The sequence below is a fragment of the Pelophylax lessonae genome (assembly GCF_965119305.1).
Source record: "Pelophylax lessonae genome assembly, chromosome: 5".
Classification (NCBI taxonomy): Eukaryota; Metazoa; Chordata; class Amphibia; order Anura; family Ranidae; genus Pelophylax; species Pelophylax lessonae.
Window position 1 is genome coordinate 16,258,965 of NC_138772.1, and position 27,495 is coordinate 16,286,459.

The window sequence follows — 27,495 nt, forward strand, 5'->3', positions numbered from 1 at the left end:
GCATCACGTGATAAGGACGTCCACGTGACTGACGGAGCTCCGTCGAGTCATGGCGCGGCCGCGGTTTCTCTCGGTCCTGAGTCGTCCCTGGCTCCGCCGGCTGAGCGGCAGCTGCTGCCCGCTGAGGGAGCACCGGGGGCTGCTGCGGCTCCGAGGCCCGAACACTCCGGCCTTCCTGCAGGGACTCGTCACCAACGACACGGAGCGCCTAAGGGAGGGCGCCGTGTACGCTCACCTGCTCAACGTGCAGGGGCGGAGCTTGTTTGATGTCATCCTGTACAGGTAACGTAAAGCGTAAGCGCGCAGAGCCGGGCAGCCATCTTTAATCCTGGCAATGCTATCAATTTGTATCAAACTTTGTTGGTGTTATTGTGGGAGGCTGTGGTGGTGACAGAATGAGTTCTGGTGATAAAATCTACACATTTACCTTCACTTGTCTCCATTTATATTGGGGGATGTAGAATGTATGACTGTAGGTTGTCAGATGTATAAACGTGTGTGGCGGTATCTGGCTGTGGCGGTGCTGCCTAGGCAATGGTAACATCATGATCTTTTCATCCAGATCCCAGGAAAGCTGAGGTACCTGGTAAGGTGCAGGGGTCAGGAGTGCGTGTGTACAGACTGCAGGGGCCAGGAGTGCGTGTATACAGAGTGCAGGGGCCAGGAGTGCGTGTATACAGAGTGCAGGGGTCAGGAGTGCGTGTATACAGAGTGCAGGGGCCAGGAGTGCGTGTATACAGAGTGCAGGGGCCAGGAGTGCGTGTATACAGAGTGCAGGGGTCAGGAGTGCGTGTGTACAGAGTGCAGGGGTCAGGAGTGTGTATGTACAGAGTGCAGGGGCCAGGAGTGTGTATGTACAGAGTGCAGGGGTCAGGAGTGTGTATGTACAGAGTGCAGGGGTCAGGAGTGTGTATGTACAGAGTGCAGGGGTCAGGAGTGTGTATGTACAGAGTGCAGGGGTCAGGAGTGTGTATGTACAGAGTGCAGGGGTCAGGAGTGTGTATGTACAGAGTGCAGGGGTCAGGAGTGTGTATGTACAGAGTGCAGGGGCCAGGAGTGTGTATGTACAGAGTGCAGGGGTCAGGAGTGTGTATGTACAGAGTGCAGGGGTCAGGAGTGTGTATATACAGAGTGCAGGGGTCAGGAGTGTGTATATACAGAGTGCAGGGGTCAGGTGTGTGTGTGTGTGTGTGTATGTGTATGTATGTGTGTGTGTGTGTGTATATATATATATATATATATATATATATATATATATACACACACACACACACACAGTGCAGGGGTCAGGAGTGTGTATGTACAGAGTGCAGGAGTCAGCAGTGTGTAATGTACAGAGTGCAGGAGTCAGCAGTGTGTAATGTACAGAGTGCAGGGGTCAGGAGTGTGTATGTGCAGAGTGCAGGGGTCAGGAGTGTGTGTATATACAGAGTGCAGGGGTCAGGAGTGTGTGTATATACAGAGTGCAGGGGTCAGGAGTGTGTGTATATACAGAGTGCAGGGGTCAGGAGTGTGTGTATATACAGAGTGCAGGGGTCAGGAGTGTGTGTATATACAGAGTGCAGGGGTCAGGAGTGTGTATGTACAGAGTGCAGGGGTCAGGAGTGTGTATGTACAGAGTGCAGGGGTCAGGAGTGTGTATGTACAGAGTGCAGGGGTCAGGAGTGTGTATGTACAGAGTGCAGGGGTCAGGAGTGCGTAATGTACAGAGTGCAGGGGTCAGGAGTGCGTAATGTACAGAGTGCAGGGGTCAGGAGTGCGTAATGTACAGAGTGCAGGGGTCAGGAGTGTGTATGTACAGAGTGTAGGGGTCAGGTGTGTGTATGTACAGAGTGCAGGAGTCAGCAGTGTGTAATGTACAGAGTGCAGGAGTCAGCAGTGTGTAATGTACAGAGTACAGGGGTCAGGAGTGTGTATGTGCAGAGTGCAGAGGTCAGGTGTGTGTCATGTGTAGAGTGCAGGGGGTCAGCAGTATGTAATACGTCACATCACCAGGCAAGAGATGCCTGAAGCCGTTTTAGAGGTTTTCTTTTTTTTCGAGCCTCTCATAGAGTTTTGCAGGCAGCGGGGTGGACGGTACTCCTGTGTCTTCCATGTAAACCCCGGAGTCTCGTTCCTCGGGGGCAAGCGCTCAGCGTGCATAAGGCCTATCAATGTACATGACCTCTATGGGCTTTAATCTGCTCACCTTTACCAACAAATTAGAAGTCCTCATGCAATGACATTGTAGAGATTGGGGAGATCTCTTATATGGAAGACAATCACCTTTCCTTGTCATACATAGAGATCGTGGTTGGAACACACAGAGAAGGAAGGCCCAGAAAAGGGCTGATGTGACATTTCTCCTCCATGGAGATATCGGGGTGTCAGAAGACGCCAGCCCAGGATTTATCAGCGATAAGCAGCGGTGCTCTGTGCTGGTTAGATAAAGTATGTGCACCCCACCCACCGCCTGCTGAAGTAAAGATGTCACCTCCAGCTCGGGTCTCCTATGTACGAGAGGAAGTCGAACCTTTTTTTTTGTCTTGGATGGAGTCGGGAATACTTGGAACCCCTCTATTTTTTGGGGTCTGTGTCCCAGTGGAAGACTTCTTCAGTGACAATCCCCTCACTTGTGGACGTCACCTCACTTTTCCACCCCAGGGATGATGGTCCCCAGGACAAGTAGAGTCCCAGGAGGGACGGAGTCAGCGATAGGAAACCCAACAAGAGATTTTACCCCCACATCATCCAAAACTATAGTAAAATAATTAAAAAAAATTATTATATAAAATGAAAAAAAAAAAAAAAGGACCTTTTAAACCGGTTGCTAGGCAACAACATTTTCCGTAGCTCCGGTCCTCCAAGACCATAGAGTCAAGTGAGGGCAAGCTTGCCCTCACTCGACATCCTGTCTGTGAGGATCTGGGACCGGATCGTTTTCCCCGCTGCCGGCGGGTCCGGTAAGCGGGGAAAAGGACCGGAACGTGGCGGGAGAGGGGGGGGGCCTCTTCCGCCATCCCGGAAGGGTGATCCCACGGCGAATCCGCCGCTGGGACCACCCTTATCGGAAAGCCAACCGTCCACCGTTTAAAAAAATACCAGGGTTATGGCAGCTATCTGCTGCCATAACACCGGTATTTAGGTTTAAACGGAGGACGTATATAAACCTTTTTTGACTTGGACATGGTGGCTGTATGAAGGGTGATGGGTACTCGGGTACTTTGTTGGGCAGGTGACAGGTACTCTGGTACTGATGAGCAAGTGGCAGGTACTCGGGTACTCCGATAGGCAGGTGACAGGTACTCGGGTACTCTGATGGGCAGGTGACAGGCAGGTGATAAGTACTGATGAGTAGTATTGATACTGATAGGTGATACTGTACCGATGGGTACTGATGATCAGTACTGATACGTGATAGGTACTGATGAGTAGTGATGGGTACTGATGAGCAGGCGGCAAGTACTCGGGTACTTCAGGCGTCAGGTACTCTGATGAGCAGGTGGAAGGTACTCGGGTACTCTGATGGGTAGGTGACAGGTACTCGGGTACTCTGATGGGTAGGTGACAGGTACTCAGGTACTCTGATGACGGGTACTCTGTTGACAGGTACTCAAAGTACCCGAGTACCTGTCATCAGAGTACCCGAGTACCTGTCATCAGAGTACCCGAGTACCTGTCATCAGAGTACCCGAGTACCCGTCATCAGAGTACCCGTCATCAGAGTACCCGAGTACCCGTCATCAGAGTACCCGAGTACCCGTCATCAGAGTACCCGAGTACCCGTCATCAGAGTACCCGACATCAGAGTACCCGAGTACCCGTCATCAGAGTACCTGTCATCAGAGTACCCGAGTACCTGTCATCAGAGTACCCGAGTACCTGTCATCAGAGTACCCGTCATCAGAGTACCCGAGTACCTGTCATCAGAGTACCCGAGTACCTGTCATCAGAGTACCCGAGTACCTGTCATCAGAGTACCCGAGTACCCGTCAGAGTACCTGTCATCAGAGTACCCGAGTACCTGTCATCAGAGTACCCGAGTACCTGTCATCAGAGTACCCGAGTACCTGTCATCAGAGTACCCGAGTACCTGTCATCAGAGTACCCGAGTACCTGTCATCAGAGTACCCGAGTACCCGTCAGAGTACCTGTCATCAGAGTACCCGAGTACCTGTCATCAGAGTACCCGAGTACCTGTCATCAGAGTACCCGAGTACCTGTCATCAGAGTACCCGAGTACCCGTCATCAGAGTACCTGTCATCAGAGTTCCCGAGTACCTGTCATCAGAGTTCCCGAGTACCTGTCATCAGAGTACCCGAGTACCCGTCATCAGAGTACCTGTCATCAGAGTACCCGAGTACCTGTCATCAGAGTACCCGAGTACCTGTCATCAGAGTACCCGAGTACCTGTCATCAGAGTACCCGAGTACCTGTCATCAGAGTACCCGAGTACCTGTCATCAGAGTACCCGAGTACCCGTCATCAGAGTACCTGTCATCAGAGTACCCAAGTACCTGTCATCAGAGTACCCGAGTACCTGTCATCAGAGTACCCGAGTACCTGTCATCAGAGTACCCGAGTACCCGTCATCAGAGTACCTGTCATCAGAGTACCCGAGTACCTGTCATCAGAGTACCCGAGTACCTGTCATCAGAGTACCCGAGTACCTGTCATCAGAGTACCCGAGTACCCGTCATCAGAGTACCTGTCATCAGAGTACCCGAGTACCTGTCACCAGCCCATCAGAGTACCCGAGTACCTGTCACCAGCCCATCAGAGTACCCAAGTACCTGTCACCAGCCCATCAGAGTACCCGAGTACCTGTCACCAGCCCATCAGAGTACCCGAGTACCTGTCATCTGAGTACCTGATGGGCTGGTGACAGGTACTCGGGTACTTTGATGGGCTAGTGACAGGTGCTCTTTATTGGGGGGGGGGCAAAAAGTGTGTTTGGGGTGCACTGTAGTTGGTAACTAGCTGTTACCACAATCTCCTCCTCACACAGGATCAGTGTGTGAGGAGGAGAACACGGTGACAGCTAGTTACCGTGTTCTCTGTTGACATTTGTGACCGGCTGTGATTGGACACAACCGGTCACGTGGTAAAGAGCCAATTTCATTGGCTCTTTACCTAGATCGGGGATCGACTCTGTCCGAGGGACGAGCCTCGTCCCCGATCGCTGCTCTGCACGCCCCCGGGGGCGCGCATTGCAGAGAGGACGAGCGGCTCGTGCTGGAGCCGCTCATGTGATCAGCTGTGATTGACACAGCCGATCACGTGGTAAACAGCCAATTTCTATTGGCTGTTTACCTTGATCAGGGATGGGCTATGTCCGAGGGACGAGCCTCACCCCCGATCGCCGCGCTGCGCGCCCCCGGGGGCGCGCAGTAGAGGGGAGATCCGGGCGACGTCATATGACGGCGGCCCGGATCCTCACAACCACTTTGCCGACGTCATTTTACATGACGCGGTATGGAAGTGGTTAAAGAATAAATATACTCTCCTTCCTTCCTCTTCCTCCCTCTGTGGCCGCGGCCCGCACCGTCACTTCCCGCTTGCATTGACTCCTTGGAGATGAGCGTCATCATTCCCAGGAATCAATGCGCCTGCACCGGCCCCGCTCATCACTTCCGGTGCAGGCGCGTCATTCCCTGCTAAACAGCTTCTGGGCATGCCCAGAAGCAGTGCAGGGATGACGCGCCTACACCGGAAGTGACGAGCGGTGCAGGGCATTCTGGGACTCCGACATCACAGAAGAGGACACTCCGGCTTCAGCTGCCCACACCTGAGATGGCAGCGCTGGACAAGACATTTTTAAGGCAAGTATTTCTTCCTACATTCTTTCCCTTTCCATGCTGGCCGGGGAAAGTGAGAGGGGGACCTGGAAATTATAATATATATGTGGATTCCGGGCCAGCAACAAGAAGGGGAGGAGAGTGGACACATGTCAGCTCAGCTTCCTCCTCCGCTATGCCGGTCCCACAGATGGAGCCTGGGATACATGGCGGGGGTGCCCGTTACTGGGCGGTGTGGAAGCAATGCGGCGCTGGCAGAGGAGGTGGCTTTCATGTGACAGCTAGCCACTAATAGTGCGTGTAAACCCCCCCCCGCTGTCAGGTCCATATGACATACAGATCTGGCAGTGAAAGGGTTAATGGGTGGCAGGGGGGACATCAGGGGTCCAAAAAACTCCTGATGTCTCAATAAAGAGAATCTATCATAGCAAAATAATATCACATATAGGGGTTTTTGTCTCCCTATGTAATAAAAAGTAAAGTTTAGTAGAAAAAAAGTGTACAAATTAAAGTTACACCCAAGCACCTAACCTCAAACCCCGCCCCCAAGCAACGGGTAAGTGACACATAACCACCCGGCCATCCACATGATGCGAAAGAAACCGTCATTCATCAGACCAGGCCACCTTCTTCCATTGCTCTGTGCTCCAGTTCTGATGCTCACATGCTCATTGTTGTAGGCGCTTTTGGTTGTGGACACGGGTCAGCATGGACGCCCTGACCGGTCTGCGGCTACATAGCCCCCATACACAGCCCCCATACACCACAAACTGCGATGAAAATTTTGCTGCTTTCAGCACATCAACCCTTTCTCAGCCGATGTCATGAGTACAGTGACAGCGCACTGGTCCCCAAAAAGTGTCAGCTAGTGTCCGATTTGTCCGCAAAATCGCAGTCCCGCTATAAGTTGCTAACCGCAATCATTACTAGAAAAAAAATTATATATACAGTGCCTTGCGAAAGTATTCGGCCCCCTTGAACTTTGCGACCTTTTGCCACATTTCAGACTTTAAACATAAAGATATAAAACTGTAATTTTTTGTGAAGAATCAACAAGAGGGACACAATCATGAAGTGGAATGAAATTTATTGGATATTTCAAACTTTTTTAACAAATAAAAAACTGAAAAATTGGGTGTGCAAAATTATTCAGCCCCCTTAAGTTAATACTTTGTAGCGCCACCTTTTGCTGCGATTACAGCTGTAAGTCGCTTGGGGTATGTCTCTATCAGTTTTGCACATCGAGAGACTGAAATTTGTGCCCATTCCTCCTTGCAAAACAGCTCGAGCTCAGTGAGGTTGGATGGAGAGCGTTTGTGAACAGCAGTTTTCAGTTCTTTCCACAGATTCTCGATTGGATTCAAGTCTGGACTTTGACTTGGCCATTCTAACACCTGGATATGTTTATTTGTGAACCATTCCATTGTAGATTTTGCTTTATGTTTTGGATCATTGTCTTGTTGGAAGACAAATCTCCGTCCCAGTCTCAGGTCTTTTGCAGACTCCATCAGGTTTTCTTCCAGAATGGTCCTGTATTTGGCTCCATCCATCTTCCCATCAATTTTAACCATCTTCCCTGTCCCTGCTGAAGAAAAGCAGGCCCAAACCATGATGCTGCCACCACCATGTTTGACAGTGGGGATGGTGTGTTCAGGGTGATGAGCTGTGTTGCTTTTACGCCAAACATAATGTTTTCCATTGTTGCCAAAAAGTTTGATTTTGGTTTCATCTGACCAGAGCCCCTTCTTCCACATGTTTGGTGTCTCCCAGGTGGCTTGTGGCAAACTTTAAACGACACTTTTTATGGATATCTGTAAGAAATGGCTTTCTTCTTGCCACTCTTCCATAAAGGCCAGATTTGTGCAGTATACGACTGATTGTTGTCCTATGGACAGAGTCTCCCACCTCAGCTGTAGATCTCTGCAGTTCATCCAGAGTGATCATGGGCCTCTTGGCTGCATCTCTGATCAGTCTTCTCCTTGTATGAGCTGAAAGTTTAGAGGGACGGCCAGGTCTTCGTAGATTTGCAGTGGTCTGATACTCCTTCCATTTCAATATTATCGCTTGCACAGTGCTCCTTGGGATGTTTAAAGCTTGGGAAATCTTTTTGTATCCAAATCCGGCTTTAAACTTCTCCACAACAGTATCTCGGACCTGCCTGGTGTGTTCCTTGTTCTTCATGATGCTCCCGGCGCTTTAAACGGACCTCTGAGACTATCACAGTGCAGGTGCATTTATACGGAGACTTGATTACACACAGGTGGATTCTATTTATCATCATTAGTCATTTAGGTCAACATTGGATCATTCAGAGATCCTCACTGAACTTCTGGAGAGAGTTTGCTGCACTGAAAGTAAAGGTGCTGAATAATTTTGCACGCCCAATTTTTCAGTTTTACCAGACCACAGGCTAACACTAACTGGGATCAGCTGGCACCCCAAGGCCCAGTAGTGGTAGCCAATACAGTTGGAATTGGTCAGCAACAATATCAGAAGCTCGATATGTTTCGCGATATTTCGCTTCTTCAGGAGCCCATTTAATATTCTATAGGGATAGAAAAAACAACCATAAGTACATTTTTTAACAGATTAACCACTTAAGCCCCAGAAGATTTTACCTCCTTCCTGACCAGGGCCTATTTTGCGATTCGGCACTGCGTGAATTTAATGGACAATTGCGCGGCCGTGCGACGCTGTACCTAAACGAATTTGACGTCCTTTTTATCCCACAAACAAAGCTTTCTTTTGGTGGTATTTGATCACCTGTGCGATTTTTTTTTTTTTTTTTTTTTTTTTTTTTTTTTTTTTTTTTTTTTTTTGATCATGCGCTATAAACAAAACAAAAAAAAAAAAAGCGTAAATTTAGCAAAAATAACTATTTTTCACTTTTTTTTATATGAAATTCCCCCCCAAAAAAATGTAAAAATCCAAATTTTTTAACATTTTAGGCCAATTTGTTTTATGCTACATATTTTTGGTAAAACAAAAAAGAAAAATCGCAAAAAGCGTATTTTGATTGGTTTGCGCAAAGGTTATTACATTTACTAACTAAGGGAAAGATTTTTGTCATTTTGTGACATTACTACAGTAATCAGTGCTATACATATGCACTGTTACTGTAAAAATGACACTGGCAGGGAAGGGGTTAACTTTATTGGAGATGCAGGGGTTAAATGTGTCCCTAGGGGCGTGCTTCTAACTGTAAAGGGGTGTGGCTTTTCATGTAACCACAGAGACATACGATCCTACATAGCAGGATCGTATGATCTCTGCAGTTACACCAGGGAGAATGACAGATGGCTTTGTTTACATCAGCCGCCTGCCTTTCTCCCTCTCCAGCGGAAGATCGCGAGTGACCGGCGGACATCGGTGCCACCGGTCACTCGCGCTGGAATGTCCGTGAGTGAGCGGGGGCAGGAGCGTGCCTCCGGCGGTGCGCGCTTTCCCCTAGAGGCTCGCAGGCGAGCGACGTAGTACTACGTCACTTTGCCTGTACGGGGCTGACTGCCGCAGTAAATAGTCGTGCGGCAGTCGGCAAGAGGTTAAAAGAACGCCTTATCACAAAAAATGGCCTAGTCATGAAGGGGGGGGGGGGGGAATGTTAATTGAAGTTTACACCAGCATGGGGTGGTACCTGGGTGAAGAAATAGATGGTATTATGTGCCACATCCTATTACCTAGTCCTAGACTGTATAGGTGCACTGCAAACAAACATGGACTTTTTAGGCACTCATATATAAAAAAAAAAAAACAGAAAAGTTTATTCAAAAACCTGACAAAATACATTTCATATAAAAACACAAAAAAACAACCTGGTGTGATTGAATAGCTTACCAGACCACAGGCTAACACTAACTGGGATCAGCTGGCACCCCAAGGCCCAGTAGTGGTAGCCAATACAATTGGAATTGGTCAGCATCAATATCAGAAGCTCGACATGTTTCGCAATATTTTGCTTCTTCAGGAGCCCATTTAATATTCTATAAGAATAGAAAAAACAACCATAAGTAAATTTTTTAACAGATTAACACAATTTTTGCTGATGGGTAAACCAAAAAAGAAAAATTCCAATTTTATATTGGCACATAGAATGCTTTCAAAAATGTATAAAAGAAAATATATGACCTGTGGGCCTTAGAGATCAAAATATTTCCATCCTTTTAAACTCAGGGGTATCATTTTTAAACACGTTGGGAACAAGTAGTGACCAAATGTAGTATGGAATTGAGTAATCTATTGGTTTCCCAGTACAAAATAGATATGCAATCTTTAGATCAAGAACGTATAGCATTACAAACCAAACATGAAACTATCAAAAATCATGTCCATTATGAGAAGAAATGGCAGGAAGTTAAGGACTATCTGCTGCCATAACCCCGGTATTTAGCGCCAAAGGACCGACGCAAATCGATGGCGGGCAGTCGGTAAGTGGTTAATTTGTAGGCTCAAATATCCATACGTATTATTTGGTTACTTTCATGTAGACATATGCCGGTTTTCGGTAATTCGATATATCGCGGTATTGCATAGCCACAGTATTGTTATTGTGGCATTTTTGAAATACCGAGTTCCTCTGCTCCTGGGTCTGACATGTGAATTGATACATTTCAGTGAGCTGGATGACTCATTCACTCACATAGCTAACGCCTTAGCCCCCGTTCACACTGGGGCGACCTGGTCGCCTCACAGGTCGCCGCAGGTCGCCTCCCATAGGGAAGCTGCGGACCCGTTCTGATAGGAGCGACACAAGTCGCTCCGACTCAGAAAAAGGGTCCGGAGCTTCTTTGGGGCGACCAGGAGGCGACCGCCATAGACTTCAATGTTACGAAGTCCGTGGCGGCCGCTCCAAGGTAGCGGCGCGCTGCTCGCACCGCGACCTCGGAGGTCGCGGTGCGAAGTAGCGTCGCCCCAGTGTGAATGGGGGCTAACTATAAACAAAAATGATTACATTGTATCTTTTCCTTCCCTCTGCCAGGGAGAAAGGAAGTTTAACCTCTTAAAGACTGGATCTTTTTCTGACACTTGTTGCTTGCAAGTTAAAATCAGTTTTTTTTTTTGCTAGAAAAGTACTTAGAACCCCCAAACATTTTATATATTTTTTTAGCAGAGACCCTACAGAAAAAAATGGCGATTGTTGTAATATTTTATGTCACACTGTATTTGCGCAGCAGTCTTTCAAACGCAATTAATAGACTTTAATGAATAAAAAAAAAAAAAAAAACGTAACAGTAAAGTTATCCCAATTTTTTTTTTTTTTGTTACACAGAGAATCGTGATCTTTATTCCAAGCTAAAAAATCGTGATTCTCATTTTGGCCAGAATCGTGCAGCTCTAATATATATATATATATATACACATATACACACACACGCATAGCAGCCCACATTACATTATTATATAGCCATCAAGCAGTGTCTGGCCTACCTGGTGATGACTGGTCCTGGCGCTCTGATCCGATGGCCTGGTCTTTAAAGGGGCAAATCCTTGCGATCCAGAAGTGGTTAAACCTGCAGGAGGACCGGTGTTTTTATCTATTAATGACTTTACTATTGCTTTAGGCCTGGTTCACATGTATGCGGGTTGGTGGTTCACATGTATGCGGGTTGGTGGTTCACATGTATGCGGGTTGGTGGTTCACATGTATGCGGGTTGGTGGTTCACATGTATGCGGGTTGGTGGTTCACATGTATGCGGGTTGGGGCACCACATTTGCACAGGCATAGCAGCCCATTGATGTGAATGGGCTTGAGCTGCTATGCCTGCATTTTCAGCTGAAAAAAGGTGCATAATTTAAAAAAATGCAGTGGCCATGAAATCCATCCTTCTTTTGCACCATGCGACTTACCTGCCGTTGCTGCACACGCAAACTGTTTTTAAATGCCGTGCCCACGTATACAAAAAATGCAGAAAGCTTGCCAGAGCAGGAACTGCAGGTTAGTCGCATGGTGCAAAAGCAGGATGGATTTCAAGGCCACTGAATTTAAAAAAAATGCTGCATGCACCTTTTTTCTGCGGAAAATGAGGGCATAGCAGCCCGTTCAAATCAATGGGCTGCTATGCCTGTGCAAATGTGGGCCGCCAACCCGCATACATGTGAACCGCCAACCCGCATACATGTGAACCACCAACCCGCATACATGTGAACCAGGCCTAAAGCAATAGTAAAGTCATTAATAGATAAAAACACCTGTCCTCCTGCAGGTTTAACCACTTCTTGACCACAAGGATTTGCACTCTTAATGACCAGGCCATCGGATCGGAGCCGAGCGCCAGGACCAGTTATCACCAGTTAGGCCAGACACTGCTTGATGACCTATTTTAGGCCTGGTTCACAGAGTCTGTACTGACTGACTATATAATAATGTGCATAAGTGAACCAAAGCCCCTAAATTCAGCAATGAAATTCAAGTGAGGTAGAAATTTAATAATTTAAATTTAATAATAGAATACCGTGATAATACCGTATACCGTGGCAAAACCTTAATCAATTAATCGCAGCATGAAAATCTGATACCGTCACAAGTCTACTTTCATGTAATATACGATAATTGATTTTTGCATGATGACTATTTTATGAGAGTTGTCTTTTTTATAGAACGTTAGTTGTATTATTCTTTTTCCTTTTTTTTTTTTTTTTTATATTTTTCATTATTAATATGGTCTCACTTATTGATTTTTGTTTACATAGCTGTGCTGGAGGTTCTATGATCCGTGAGGTACCGTACATGCTTAGCCTTGTCGGGCATATGTGTGGCCGGAAAGCCGCAGCCCTGTTGCCCAATTTCCCCTTTTGGATTGGGGATGAGGGTTGTGGCACGTGGAGGTAACCCCAGGGGGAGCTGATGCCCCCTTCTGAGTGAGCTGTTCCATCTCAGCCGGCTTTATGGGCGAGCGGTCATCGATTGTTCCTGCATGCGCACTGTGTGACTCGAGCATGCGCACATCAGACTGGCCGGGTCTCCTAAGTTGATTGTTTACAGTTAGACATACCTCCTATTATTTTAGTTTTTTTTCATACATATTGTACATACTACTTTTAGGTGATACAATATTATTATAATGCAAGTTGATCTGCTTGAGTTGTTCCACATGCGTTGGTGTCATTGCGAGGAGGTCCTTGTCATGCCTCTCTTTATGCCCCATTAGTGGAGGCATGTTGGGTATGTGTCTCTATAGATTATTTACCTTGCTTTGTTTTTAGGAGGTGGTGTGTCTCGCTTTCTCTACTTCTTGGTTACAGTTCCATCTTCTGCTATAGAAGGGACATTTTTTGTTATGGTGTTGGTACTGTGTGCGTCCCCACATTTGTCCTTGATTTCCACCCTTGGACCTGGAGTACAGTTTATCTATTTATTTTTTCTTTTTTGGTTTACCTATCAGCAAAAACTGTGTGAATCTGTTATAAAATGTACTTATGGTTGTTTTTTTCTATCCATCTATGATATTTAATGAGCACCTGAAGAAGCGAAATATCGCGAAACATGTCGAGCTTCTGATATTGACACTGACCAATTCCAATTGTATTGGCTACCACTACTGGGCCTTGGGGTGCCAGCTGATCCCAGTTAGTGTAAAACCCCGTACACACGTACCGATTGTTGGCCGTAAATTTTCGGCCAATGTCCGATTTTCGGCTTGTTAGTATGATGCTTCCGACAACCGACTGCGACTTTTCGGCCGAACAAAATCTGGTGTGCAGGCTATAAAATTTTTGTTGGCCGTCAACACAACGGCCGATTGTTCGTCAGTCAGTACAGATTTCGGCCGACAAAAATCAGATGAGCAAGACTGGGCATGCTCAGAGAAGAAAAAACACACGGAAAGTAAACCAACACATGACATCACTTCTGAAGTTGGTTGTTGTTGGCCGACAAAATTTGTGTGCAGTCTAGGCACATTCCAACCAACACAACAACACTGGACAAAAGATGGCCGATCGGTCGGCCAACAATCGGTGCGTGTGTACGAGGCTTTAGCCTGTGGTCCAGTCAGCTATTCAATCACACTAGGTTGTTTTTATATGATATGTATTTTGTCATGTTTTTTTGAATAAACCTTTTTTTATTTATTTTTTTTTTATTTTTATATATGCATGCCTAAAAAGTCCATGTTTATTAGCGCCTATATATGATAGAGGGGAAATCTTCTGGAGGGAAAGTGGTTAATAATAATTTTATTATTATTTTTATTGTTTAAATTATGGTGATTATTATTTTTCTAATACAGTAAAACCTTTGATTGTGAGCATAATTCATTCTGAAAAGTGTATTTACTTTTTATCATTATTTTTATAATATTTATGTTATTATTTTTCTTTTATTTTTATATATATATATATATATATATATATATATATATTTATTATAATAATTTCTTTTTTATAATGTTAATATTATAAATTATTAATTTTTTACAATATGTAGATGATGATGATGATGATGATGATTTTTTTTTTTTAATTTTTAATATATTTCTATTTTTATAATATGCATATTTATTATTACAGTATAATATATATATAGGCCTCGACAAAACCCAGGCACCAGGTCGCATTTGTGACTAGAATTAGCGACCTGGCGCCTGGGGTGCCCTGCAGAAGGTGTCCTGTCCCTTTTGCACGGACTTCCGCGCACGGACTTCCGGGCCGTCCGCAAATTGAGGCCCCGGGTTTTCGGGCTACTTGAGATGAGAGGCTTCCAATGGGGAACTGGCGCCCTCTTGTGGTGGCCGGGAGTAATGACTGTTGTAATTACGGTTTCTACTGCCTGATTGTACACAATGCATTACCATCTCCCTGTCCAGTTAGTTACCTTTGACAGGGAGTGTGGTTATTTATTATTTTAATTTATTTTTTAAATGTAAAAACTAAATAATATTTTTTTTCTTTTTAATTATTAAAAAAAATATATATTTTTTTTTCCAATTATTATTATTATTAAAAAAAAAAAAATAATATAAATATATATAATATATATATATCTTTTTTTTTTTTTTCCTCATCGCCATGCCACAGCCGAAGGCCCCTTTCACATGGGCTGTCTGATCAGGTCCGCCTGTCAGTTTTTCAGGCAGACCTGATCGGACCCTTCATTCTCCTCTATGGAGCAGTAATCTGCCGCCATCTGATCCTGTCCTCCAAAAACAGACGGATGGTGGTTCTATTTTCTATCCATCCCGTGGATCGGATCAGATGGCATCGGATGGAAAGAGACAGACAGTCTGTTTTCATCCAATTGCGCTAGAGGAGAGTGGGGTTCTAGTCATATTTATGTGTAAATTTAGTATCCGTTTTATTAAATAAAGCTTGGTTGTTAGTTTAAAAAAAAAAAAACTGGCTCCTAACTTTTTTAGCTGGCTCCTAGATTTCAGGAAAATTTGTCAAGCCCTGCAGTATATATTATTTTTATAATATTTATATTATTATTTTCTAAAATTTTATATTTTTTAAATAATTTTTTTGTTATTATTATTTATTATTATTATATTTTTTTTATAATATTTATACTATTATTACACTATATATTATGTATGTATTACTTACAATTGATTCCTCTTCCAGGCTCTCCTCGGAAGCAGTTGGACAGTCTGATATACTACTGGAGTGTGACACACAGGCGATGGGGCCCATCCAGAAACATCTGCAGGTCTTCAACTTCCGGAAGAAGGTGGAGGTGGTGCCCTGTCCAGAGTTGTCGGTGTGGGCGGTGCTTCCAGGTCAGAAACTGCAGGATCCTCCAGGGGAGAGGCCACTGAGCCCAGTGGTGGTGTGCAGCCCTGACCCCCGAGTGCCGGTTATGGGATGGAGAATTGTGGCGGGGACAGAGGAGAATATCACCAACCTGCTGCCTGAAGCTCAGCCGGGAAGCTACGAGGAGTACTGCAAGCACCGATATGAACATGGTAGGTATGGAGATGGAGAACTTGGTGATGGCCACAACCAAAGTTATACCCTCCGTCTTGTTTAGTAGACAGTACTGCTGCTGAACATGACCCATTCAAGTAAAAGGTGCTGCACCACAGCACTGCTGGTGTAAGGCAGTGTCCCAGGAGTAACAGGATAGGGTCCCACCACCAGGCATCACCTTTAAGAGTGGACCTATAGAATGTATATCACATACTCAGGATCTTTAGCTCATGGATCACTGATGGCATATAATGCACTCTGAATACACTCCAGAGTCATATGTTGCACAGGGCCCTTTTAGGGATCCTGTTACTCGTCATGCAAAGGTAACACTAAGAAAGATAAAAAGGATCGGCAATAATGCAAAATTGGTTACCCAATACTTTATTGAAAAAATAATATCACATGTACTAAGTGGAGTGCAAATAAGCATATCTAGAGTTAGCATATATTATGCCTCCGGTACAGTTTCACTCTGTATCGGGAGTGACATCACCCTGCTCCGCCCAAACGCGTTACGTCCTAGAATTATATTACTTATTCAGGGCTGACAAGTAAAGATCAAGAGACTGTAATCAGCGGCACCTCCACTGATTTCTCATTGTTGATGCTTACTTGTAGGCTCTGAGAAGCAACTGCGGCTAAAAGGGTTAATACAGTAGTTGCATGTACACAATGTGCAAACAGTGTTTTATTCAGAATCTAGGTAAAGTTGTGCACCCCGCCCCCTGTGCATGGGCCCTTATATTGTGTTCAGCACCTGGATCCAGATCCTGTCTTGTTATTGGAAGCTATACAGTGTAACACCCTCATGTAGGAGAAAAGGTGGAAGGGGGGGGGGGGGGGGTGCAGTAAGGCCGGGCAGGGCAGTAGAAACAGGGGAGTAAAGTAAGGGCCATAACTCTAATATCGGGTTTCATGCCGCCTGTTCATTCTGTATTTTTTTCTCTTGATCCTTTTGCTTCAGAAACACAATGTACAGTGGGGAAAAAAAATTATTTGATCCCCTGCAGATTTTGTAAGTTTTCCCACTTACAAAGAAATTAAGGGCCTATAATTTTTTTATCATAGGTGTATTTTAAAAGATAGAGACAGAATATCAACCAAAAATCCAGAAAAAAAAAAACACATAACAATGCAGTAAATTAAGTTGCAGTTCAGTAAGTAAAATAAGTATTTGATCCCCCAAGCAATACATGACTTAGTAGTTGGTGGAGGAATCCTTGTTGGCAAGCATAAAGATAAGACATTTCTTGTGGTTGGTGGCCAGGTTTGCACACATCTCAGGAGGGATTTTGGTCCACTCTTCTTTACAGATCTTCTCTAAATCCTTAGGGTTTCTTGGCTGTTGCTTGACAACTCGAAGTTTCAGGCGCAATGAGAAGTTGGTATGTGGCGCTACCCCACAGACGTCCCCTTGCAACAGGGGTGCTAGCTGTGTGTGCAAAGTTATGGGTGTGCTTGCTTCCACGAGGTCCTGGATGTCCGGACTATCTGTGGCTGCTGCGTCTGCGAGTCCCCTTCTGAAAATCCACTGGGTCTGGCAGACTTCTCTGCTGCCAGTTCCAGCGATGTCTCCTACTTCCGCTCACTTTACCCGGAACTTCCTGTGACATCACTTCCTGTCTTGATGTCACAGGAAGTTCCGGGTTAAAGGTGACTTGAGAGGAAGTAGGAGACATCGCTGGAACTGGCAGCAGAGGAGTCTGCCAGACCCAGTGGATTTTCAGAAGGGGAGCCGCAGCAGCCACAGATAGTCTGGACATCCAGGACCCCGTGGAAGCAAGCACACCCATAACTTTGCACACACAGCTAGTACCCCTGTTGCAAGGGGAGGTCTGTAAAGGTAGCGCCACATACCAACTTCTCATTGCACCTGTTTGCCGTGCCCCGGGTCTCTGGGGGTGGGTTGGTGGCTCCTGCACCTGGGCTCCCCATGGCGATGGTCATGTCTGGTTATTACAACTCGAAGTTTCAGCTCCCTCCATAAATTTTCTATAGGATTAAGGTCTGGTGACTGACTAGGCCACTCCATGACCTTAATGTAGTTCTTCTTGAGCTACTCTTTTGTTGCCTTGGCCGTGTGTTTTGGGTCATTGTCATGCTGGAAGACCCATCTTCAGTGTTCTGGCTGAGGGAAGAAGATTCGTATCCAAGATTTTACAATACATGGCCCCGTCCATTGCCCCTCAATGCAGAAAAGTTGGCCTGAACCTTTATCAGAGAAACAGCCCCAAAGCTCCATGTTTCCACCTTCGTGCTTAACTGTAGGGATGGTGTTCTTAGGGTCATAGTCAGCATTTTTCTTCCTCCAAACACAGCGAGTTGAGTTAATGCCAAAGAGCTCAATTTTGGTCTCATCTGACCACAGCACTTTCTCCAAATCTGAACGGGATGCACCAGACCTCCTGCTGCGAGCCGCTCAGCAATCCAGTGTGAACCCAGCCGTAGATGTTCATCGGCATGACTGTACATGTATATGACTTCTTGAGAAGGAGAGGAACTTGCTGTGTTTGAAGGAAAAAAAAAAATGCTGACTATGACCTATGAACACCATCCCTACAGTCAAGCATGGAGGTGGAAACATAATGCTCTGCTAAAGGTACAGGCTGACTTTACTGCACTGAGGAGCCAATAGACGGGGCCATGTATTGTAAAATCTTGGATGAGAACCTTCTTCCCTCAGACAGAACACTGAAGATGGGTCATGGATGGGTCTTCCAGCATGACAATGACCCAAAACATACCGCCAAAGCAACAAAGGAGTGGCTCATGAAGAAGCACATTAAGGGTCACGGAGTGGCTTAGCCAGTCTCCAGACCTTAATCCTATATAAAATTTATGGAGGAAGTTGCCAAGCGACAGCCAGGAAACCTTAAAGAATTCGAGAAGATCTAATAAAGAGGGGACCAAAATCCCTCCTGAGGCAAACCTGGTCACCAACTAAAAGAAATGTCTGACCTCTGTGATTGCCAACAAGGGTTTCTCCACCAACTACTAAGTCATGTTTTGCTTGAGGATCAAATACTTATTTTACTCACTGAACTGCAACTCCATTTATAATATTTGAAAAGCTCATATAAAGAAAACAAAAAACTTTTTTGTTTTCTTTATATGAGCTTTTCAGCTATATACCGTAATTGTATACTGATTTCAGCGCTGCACTTTTTGGTTTTTATTGTATTTTTTGAATCACTGTTAGTTGATTTTGTGCCAGCTGCTCACTATTGTTCTCAATCATTTGGTTTTCTGTCACATCTAGCGCGGAAATTTCTCTTCTATTTATATTACATTTATAATATTTGTATCATGTGTTTTTTCTCTGGATTTTTGGTTGATATTCTGTCTCTATCATATAAAATACATCTATGATAAAAATTATAGACCCTTCATTTCTTTGTAAGTGGGCAAACTTACAAAATCTGCAGGGGATCAAATAATAATTTTCTCCACTCTGTAATGCTATAAAGAAAAGCGAATAAAAAAAAAAAAAGTTTTTAGCTGGGTCTCCCACGTACTCTTAGATAGGATTAAAATTGTGTATGCAGCCTGGCATGACCTCTATAGTGGCCAATCCCACTGAAAACCGATGTCCTTTTTTGGGTGGAGACCAGCTGGATGAGTCAACTTTCTTTTCTTAAATAAGAATCTTGTAGCAAATTCTTTTTGCAAAAGTTCTTGTTTATGCCCCCCCCCCCCCCAACAATCCTTCACCCCCGCTCATTGCACGTGTCACTCTCCCCACCGGATTTCCATTGTATTTGTTTATTGGACGTTATATGGCCGCCAGCTGGTTTTGTAGAGCTTCGTGGCCGGTAGAGTTTATCTTAGGGATTCCCAAGATATTTATAAAGCTGCTGGATGAATGCCCCCCACTCCACCCTGAATCCCCCATCGACTTTAAACTGAGATCAGTTTTGGCTGTACAGTAGCTGCTTTCTAAAAACATAGGATAGATAGATAGAGAGATAGATAGACTGTGAGTCCTAACCTGGAATAAGCATGCAGCCATTGAAGTCAGAAATATATACTATCTTCCCACACCTCTCAAAAGGGTGAATGGGCCTCTTACCAAAAGCTGGGAATTCTTAAGCATATGATAATTCTCTTATTGATATTTCTTCCTCCCGTCACTCCTGATCCCCTCTTGGGTAAATATGCTGAGAATCTCCTGTGGTCTCACACTCCATTCGGTCCCAAAATACTCGCTCTGAGTCCGATGCTGGTCCTGTTGAGGGGATTGGGCCTGCTGCTGAGCAGCCCTTGATGCTTGAGGAGAAGCTTGAACAACTTGGCCCTGCTTTGGGGCAACTGAAGGAGTCACAGAATCCGAGGACTCGGGGTAGGACCAGCCTCCTCTGCATAGTGCAAACACTATGCAGAGGAGGCTGGTCCTACCCAGAGTCCTCAGATTCTGTGACTCCTTCAGTGCAAACACTATGCTGAGGAGGTTGGTCCTACCCCGAGTCCTCGGATTCTGTGACTCCTTCAGTGCAAACACTATGCTGAGGAGGTTGGTCCTACCCCGAGTCCTCGGATTCTGTGACTCCTTCAGTGCAAACACTATGCAGAGGAGGCTGGTCCTACCCCGAGTCCTCGGATTCTGTCACTCCTTCAGTGCAAACACTATGCTGAGGAGGCTGGTCCTACCCCGAGTCCTCGGATTCTGTGACTCCTTCAGTGCAAACACTTTGCAGAGGAGGCTGGTCCTACCCCGAGTCCTCGGATTCTGTGACTCCTTCAGTGCAAACACTTTGCAGAGGAGGCTGGTCCTACCCCGAGTCCTCGGATTCTGTGACTCCTTCAGTGCAAACACTATGCAGAGGAGGCTGGTCCTAATCCAAGTCCTCGGATTCTGTGACTCCTTCAGTGCAAACACTATGCAGAGGAGGCTGGTCCTACCCCGAGTCCTCGGATTCTGTCACTCCTTCAGTGCAAACACTATGCAGAGGAGGCTGGTCCTACCCCGAGTCCTCGGATTCTGTGACTCCTTCAGTGCAAACACTTTGCAGAGGAGGCTGGTCCTACCCCGAGTCCTCGGATTCTGTGACTCCTTCAGTGCAAACACTTTGCAGAGGAGGCTGGTCCTACCCCGAGTCCTCGGATTCTGTCACTCCTTCAGTGCAAACACTATGCAGAGGAGGCTGGTCCTACCCCGAGTCCTCGGATTCTGTGACTCCTTCAGTGCAAACACTTTGCAGAGGAGGCTGGTCCTACCCCGAGTCCTCGGATTCTGTGACTCCTTCAGTGCAAACACTATGCAGAGGAGGCTGGTCCTACCCCGAGTCCTCGGATTCTGTAACTCCTTCAGTGCAAACACTATGCTGAGGAGGCTGGTCCTACCCCGAGTCCTCGGATTCTGTGACTCCTTCAGTGAAATCAGGGGAATCTGCACAATATATTGTGTGGAACACATATTAATGAATTAATTTTTTTCACTTTGGATTATTTGATAGATAATTTAGTACATTGTCATCTTATTTTATTTTGTCACTAAGTTATTTCACTTGAGAATGACACTTTAGAATTTAGCGCACCAGACTTATTTTCAGGATTTATTTATTCCAGTACATTTGGATCTTTGGTTGCAGCTTATTTATTTATCAGCGCACCTTTACACATTTATGCATTGAAGTCAGACCTTGATTGATGTAGACTCTGAAAGTCATGCAGGACAGAATTTAAAGCGGAGTTCCGGCCACAGAAAAAAAATTTCAATGAATATACCCCCGGGACAGTCAGGGCTAGTACATTCCACAATGGATAGCCTCTGATCTGTCCCGGTTCGCACTTACCTTTTAGAAGAAATACTCACTTTTAAAATTTCTTCTCCAGCGTTGCCATCTCTGTTGTGGGCAGCTGAAGCCGGCGCGATCCTCTTCTGCGTCCTCTTCCATGTCTTCTTCTCCCAGAATGCGCCTGCATCGGCCCCTCTCGTCACTTCCGGTGCAGCGACGCACCGGAAGTGACGAGCGGGGCCGGTGCTGTCGCATTGATTCCTGGGAGCGATGGCGTTCAACTCCCAGGAATCAATGCAAAGTGGAAGTGACGGCGTGGGCCGCGCGGCCGAGGAAGGAAGTGGAAAAAAGGTGAGTATTTTCTTTCTGCAATTACAAGGTAAAAAAAAATAAAAATCGTAACTTCCCATTTTCTTTCTCAGGTGACAACTAGGAAGCGGATGGCCCAAAATCGACTATGTCGATTTTGTGGCCGGAACTCCGCTTTAAGTCTCAGGGAGATGCAATGCAGCCCCACCTATTTCTGTCAGCACTAGTTTCCTTTAAAATGTGCTTTGTGGAATTGTGTGCAACTAACTTCAGCCTTCCCTTCAGTCTTGCACCGTTATATCCAGGGATCGACCGATTATTGGCAATGCCGATATATCTGGGGCCGATCTGCACTTTCCCCGATATATCGGAATCGGCCCCTGAGGTTGCCGATATTTGGGGAAAGTGCTGTACCGGAGTGATGGCTGCAGCTAGAGGCATCACCCCAGTACCGGCGTCCAAAGCTGACCGTCGGCTGTCATGTAATGACAACCGATGCGGCTGAGAAGCCGCTCGGCTGTCATTAAAAGGAGCAGGAGGGGACGTCCCCCCCCCCCCCCCTCCCACCACCTTCCGCAGCTCGCCCGGGTCTCCCGTCCCAGCAGGAGACCCGGGCATCCTACCTGCACGGCCGCCAAAGAGAAGACCTGATCAAAGCTGCATTCGGCTCTGATCGGGTCTCCTTGTATAAAACCCGGAAGTGATCTCATAACATCACTTCCGGGTGCCCCGTGCCAAATTCAAAAAAATGACAGCATTCAAAACAGCCAAACTTGGCATTTTGAATGCTTTAACCACTTAAGCCCCAGCCCTATTTCGGACACTTTTTGTTCACGCGTTAAAACCAGTATTTTTTCCTAGAAAACTACTTAAAACCCCCAAACATTATATATATTTTTTTAGCAAAGACTCTGGAGAATAAAATGTCGGTCATTGCAATATTTTTTATCATGCGGTATTTGCGCAGCGGTCTTTAAAGCGCCATTTTTTTGGAAAAATTTTGAAAAATCACATTTCACTAATTTTAAAAAATACTAAACAGTAAAGTTAGCCCATTTTTTTTGTATATTGTGAAAGAACATGTCACGCCGAGTAAATAGATACCCAACATGTTACGGTTTAAAATTGCGCCCCCCCCCCGTGGGATCGTGACAAACTACGGTCAATAGAGATCTCAATCTGCGACGCTTTAAATTTATTTAACGGTTACCAGTTTAGAGTTAGAGTGTAGCTCTTTTTTTTTAATTATTGCTCACGCTCTGGCGATCGCGGCGATACCTCACATGTGTGGTTTGAACAGCAATTTCATTCGCGGCTCAACTTGCGTATACGTTTTGTTTTGTGCGCGAGCTAACGGTGACGGGGGCGGCTAAATTTTTTATTTTTTTTTCCCCCCTTTATTTTATTTATTTATTTAACTTTATTAAAGTTTTTTAAAAAAAAAAAAATCTGATCACTTTTATTGCTGTAACAAGCAATGTAAACATCCCTTGTGACACCAATATGCAGTGACAGGTACTCTTTATGGAGGGATCGGGGGTCTAAAAGACCCCAAACCCCTCCACTGCACTTCCCTGTATGCAAAACGCCGAAAACTGCATTTTTGCATACAGCCGTTTTTCAAATTTGCCGCCTTTTGCAGCACAGTAACCCGGACGTGACGTCATGGACGCCGCCTCCGGGTTACGTCATCGGAGACGCGATCGAAGCTGTTTCCGGCATTCATCGGGACTCCATCCAGCCGGCGGACGTGCCGGCTGGGTGCTCGGGGCTCCCGGTGGGATGGGAGCCCCAAGCAAAGCCACGGAAGGCGGCGGGAGGGGGGGGGACGTCCCTTCCCGCCCCCCCCCCCCCCCGGGTACGGGAAGCCGCATCGGTCGGTACCGACGGAAAGCCAACCGTCGGCTCTAAACCACGGTACCGGGATGATGCCTCTAGCTAGAGGCATCATCCCGGTACACTACCGCAAAGTTTACTGACGTAGATCTACGTTGGTATGCGGTAAGTGGTTAAGTGCAGAGGAGGGGTTTGGGGTCTTTTAGACCCCCAGATCCCTCCACAAGAGTACCTGTAAAAAAAAATAAAAAGTTTTTAAATGTCAGAAAATATCGGCAGATATCAGCCGATACCGATATGCGATGACCAGAATATCGGTATCAGCAATAAAAAAACAATATCGGTCGATCACTAGTTATATCGGCTCCTCTCCTGGACTGAAACAGCTTCCTCTGTGCTTCTCACAATGTGCATTAGAAGCTGCAGCAAGTCAGATAGAGCCCCACCTCATTCCCTGGCTGCAGGATGTCCAGCATCATCTAGCCCATGGGTTCCCAACGCACATTCGGCACGGCCACTTTTTTTTTTTATTTCCTATTTATTTTCTCCCACGTTTGTCACTCTTTCACTTTTGTGTGTGTTTTTCTTACAGATGAAAGGTGTGAGTCCTCGGCTTGCCCTGATGTCTAGGTGGAGGATGTGTGGCCCTCTGGTTCCTTCCTCCCCTGCCTCTGGGGGGGGGGGGTCTCTTCAGGAGAGCCCTTCAACCAAGTATTCGGAGTCAGCTTCACCTGGCCTAGAAGAACGGGGTCTGCCAGGCCTTCTGGCTAGGCAGATCATGTAAACCCTTTGTCCCTGTCAGGAGCCTCGCGCCCCGGGGGATCAGGGTAGAGGTCCAACCCCTTCGGGGGATGGACTAAAAGCACACCCTTAGGTGCACTTTTTAGTGTGTGGTCACATGCATGATTTTTGTACACTTACGGGTTTGTTTTTGTTCTAGGTTTTTGCACCACCACAGACTTAAAAAATAAAAAATGGGTGCTCAACCTGTGGCCCTCCAGCTGTTGCAGAACTACAAGTCCCATCATGCCTCTGCCATTGGGAGTCATGCTTGTAACTGTCAGCCTTGCAGTGCCGAACGGGACTTGTAGTGCCACAACAGCTGGAGGGCCATATGTTGAGCACCTATGATTTAGCCCAGTTATGGTGAACCTTGGCACCCCAGATGTTTTGGAACTATATTTCCCATGATGTTCATGCACTCTGCAGTGTAGTTGATCATCATGGGAATTGTAGTTCCAAAACATCTGGGGTGCCAAGGTTCGCCATCACTGATCTACCCCTTTCCTCCCCAGCCTGGCTGTCACTTGCCCAACATTTTAATTCAGGTCTTTCAATTCTGGTAGGCTCAGCATCACACTTGGATGTTACCTGGGGTGGTCTGTCTGCCTAGAAACACCCACTATTCCAGACTGACACCTACCCGCCCATCAAGACATTTGTATAACCCCTCTGCTTGCATCAGGACTGAGAGCTCTTGAGAGGAGTACTGAGTCAGGGTGCTGTGATGTTTTCAGGAAGCAATGTACATCCCCCCTGTGCGGTGGGTAATCTGACACTAACTGACACTGGGTGGGAACAAACTGCCACTAACCTCACCAGTGACCCTAATACAGTGATCAGTGATAATATCATACACTGTCACTCTACTAATGACACTGGCTGGGAAGGGGTTAACATCTGGGGTAATCAAGGGGTGTAATGTGTGCCTAACTATACTCTATTGTCTAAAGTATTGGGACGCCGGCCTTTACACGCACATGAACTTTAATGGCATCCCAGTCTTAGTCCGTAGGGTTCAATATTGAGTTGGCTCCGCCCTTTGCAGCTTTAACAGCTTCAACTCTTCTGGGAAGGCTGTCCACAAGGTTTAGGAGTGTGTCTATGGGAATGTTTGACCATTCTTCCAGAAGAGCATTTGTGAGATCAGGCACTGATGTTGGGGGAGAAGGCCTGGTTCACAGTCTCCGCTCTAATTCACTTCATCCCAAAGGTGTTCTATTGGGTTGAGGTCAGGACTCTGTGCAGGCAAGTCAAGTTCCTCCACCCCAAACTCGCTCATTCATTTTTTTATGGTCCTTGCTTTGTGCACTGGTGCGCAGTTATGTTGGAACAGAAAGGGGCCATCCCCAAACTGTTCATACAAAGTTGGGTGCATGAAATTGTCCAAAATGTCTTGGTATGCTGACACCTTAAGAGTTCCCTTCACTGGAACTAAGGGGCCAAGCCCAACCCATAAAAAACAACCCCACACCATAATCCCCCCTCCACCAAATGATTTGGACCAGTGCACAAAGCAAGGTCCATAAAGACATGGATGAGCGAGTTTGGGGTGGAGGAACTTGACTGGCCTGCACAGAGCCCTGACCTCAACCTGATAGAACACCTTTGGGATAAATTATAGCGGAGACTGCGAGCCAGGTCTTCTCGTGCCTGACCTCACAAATGTGATTCTGGAAGGATCGCCAAACTTTCTCATAGACCCACTGCTAAACCTTGTGGACAGCCTTCCCAGAAGAGCTGAAGCTGTTATAGCTGCAAAGGCTGGCCCAACTCAATATTGAACCCTATGGACTAAGACTGGGATGCCATTAAATTGAATGTGCGTGTAAAGGCCGGCATCCCAATACTTGCATGTGTAATGTATATTATGTGCTGCTTTTTACTAAAGAGCTCTTGGTTTCTTATGGTCCAAGAACAGGATAAGGTGTGAAAGTTGTGAAGCCCCCCCGTGTTCTCTAGTCACATAATCCTGTCCATGGTTTCAGGAAGTCTGCATAGGTGTTAATTCTTTGATTTACATGGTTAAAGGTGTGAATTATTGTTGTGATTGTCAAGGTTAGAGATGTTAAAACAACATTATAAGTGGAAGACCGATGTGTTCAAAGTCTTCCTTTCCTGAAGATGGGTGAAAGAGGTCGTCTACGTCAAAATGGTACAACCATCCCTGAACTGGAGTGAGGGCCTTCAACACCATTTGTCTTCCACATTACAGAACAAGTCCAGTAGAATGTGACTAACTACAGCCATTGTTTTCATACACCAGTATGGGCATTCCTTCTTTTTTCTGTGTTGGTCTAGAACTCTAGACGATGCATTGGTGGTGGTGGTCAGCAAGCTAGGCTTAGATAACACACCAATCTGGCTGTTGGAAGTCCTACCATCTTCAGAAACAAAGGGTCAACCTTGATAGTGGATTGCATCTTAAAATCCCAAACCGCTCCATTTCAAACTATGAAAAAATTGTTTTAAACCAACATTTTCGTTCTCCTTCGAGCTTCTTGGGAGAACTTCCATACTTGTATAAATGTAAGTAAAATAATCAGCCTTGTGCTTCTTTTTCTAGGTGTTCCAGAGGGGGTGAAGGACCTTCCTCCAGGGGTGGCTCTTCCGCTGGAATCGAACTTGGTTTACATGAATGGAATCAGTTTTTCCAAAGGATGTTACTTGGGCCAAGAGCTAACCGCCCGGACTCACCACACCGGAGTAATCCGCAAGCGGCTGGTGCCCGTGTGCCTCTCGTCCCCATTACCGGCTGAGTGTGAGGAATCGGAGATAGTCACGCTCTCAGGGAAAGCAGCCGGGAAATACAGAGCCGGAATTGGCGACTTAGGTCTTGCTCTGTTAAGGCTGGAACACCTTGGAGTAGAACTTCAGATAAAACTAGGAGGCCGGGAGCCAGTCAATGTGAACGCCTCCATGCCAGATTGGTGGCCAAAGCCTGGAAATACTACATGAACAGGCTACATCGATGAATGTTAAGAGACATCACTGTGACCGAATGAGTGTTGAATAGTATTGTATTTTTTATAGACTACAGGACATGGTTGTGCCTTCTTTCCCATTATCTATTACATTTATTGCGCTTTTATGTGGTCATATGTGGGAATTGCATTATTTAATTTCTTTAGTCTAAGTTATACAAGCTTA

At 46.0% G+C, this 27,495-nt stretch overlaps 1 protein-coding gene across 1 annotated transcript; it reads left to right on the forward strand.

The window, feature by feature from the left end:
• On the forward strand, positions 1 to 27,495 carry IBA57 (iron-sulfur cluster assembly factor IBA57). Its single transcript, XM_082257716.1, has 3 exons — positions 1 to 282; positions 15,338 to 15,678; positions 26,912 to 27,495. The coding sequence occupies exons 1-3, from the start codon at positions 50 to 52 to the stop codon at positions 27,301 to 27,303; spliced, it is 966 nt and encodes a 321-aa protein (XP_082113842.1). The 5' UTR covers positions 1 to 49; the 3' UTR covers positions 27,304 to 27,495.

Coding starts and splice junctions, on each gene's coding strand:
- IBA57 (XM_082257716.1), top strand. CDS start 50: ATGGCGCGGCCGCGGTTTCTCTCGGTCCTGAGTCGTCCCTGGCTCCGC. Junction 283..15,337: donor TTTGATGTCATCCTGTACAG/GTAACGTAAAGC, acceptor TTCCTCTTCCAG/GCTCTCCTCGGAAGCAGTTG. Junction 15,679..26,911: donor CAAGCACCGATATGAACATG/GTAGGTATGGAG, acceptor TTCTTTTTCTAG/GTGTTCCAGAGGGGGTGAAG.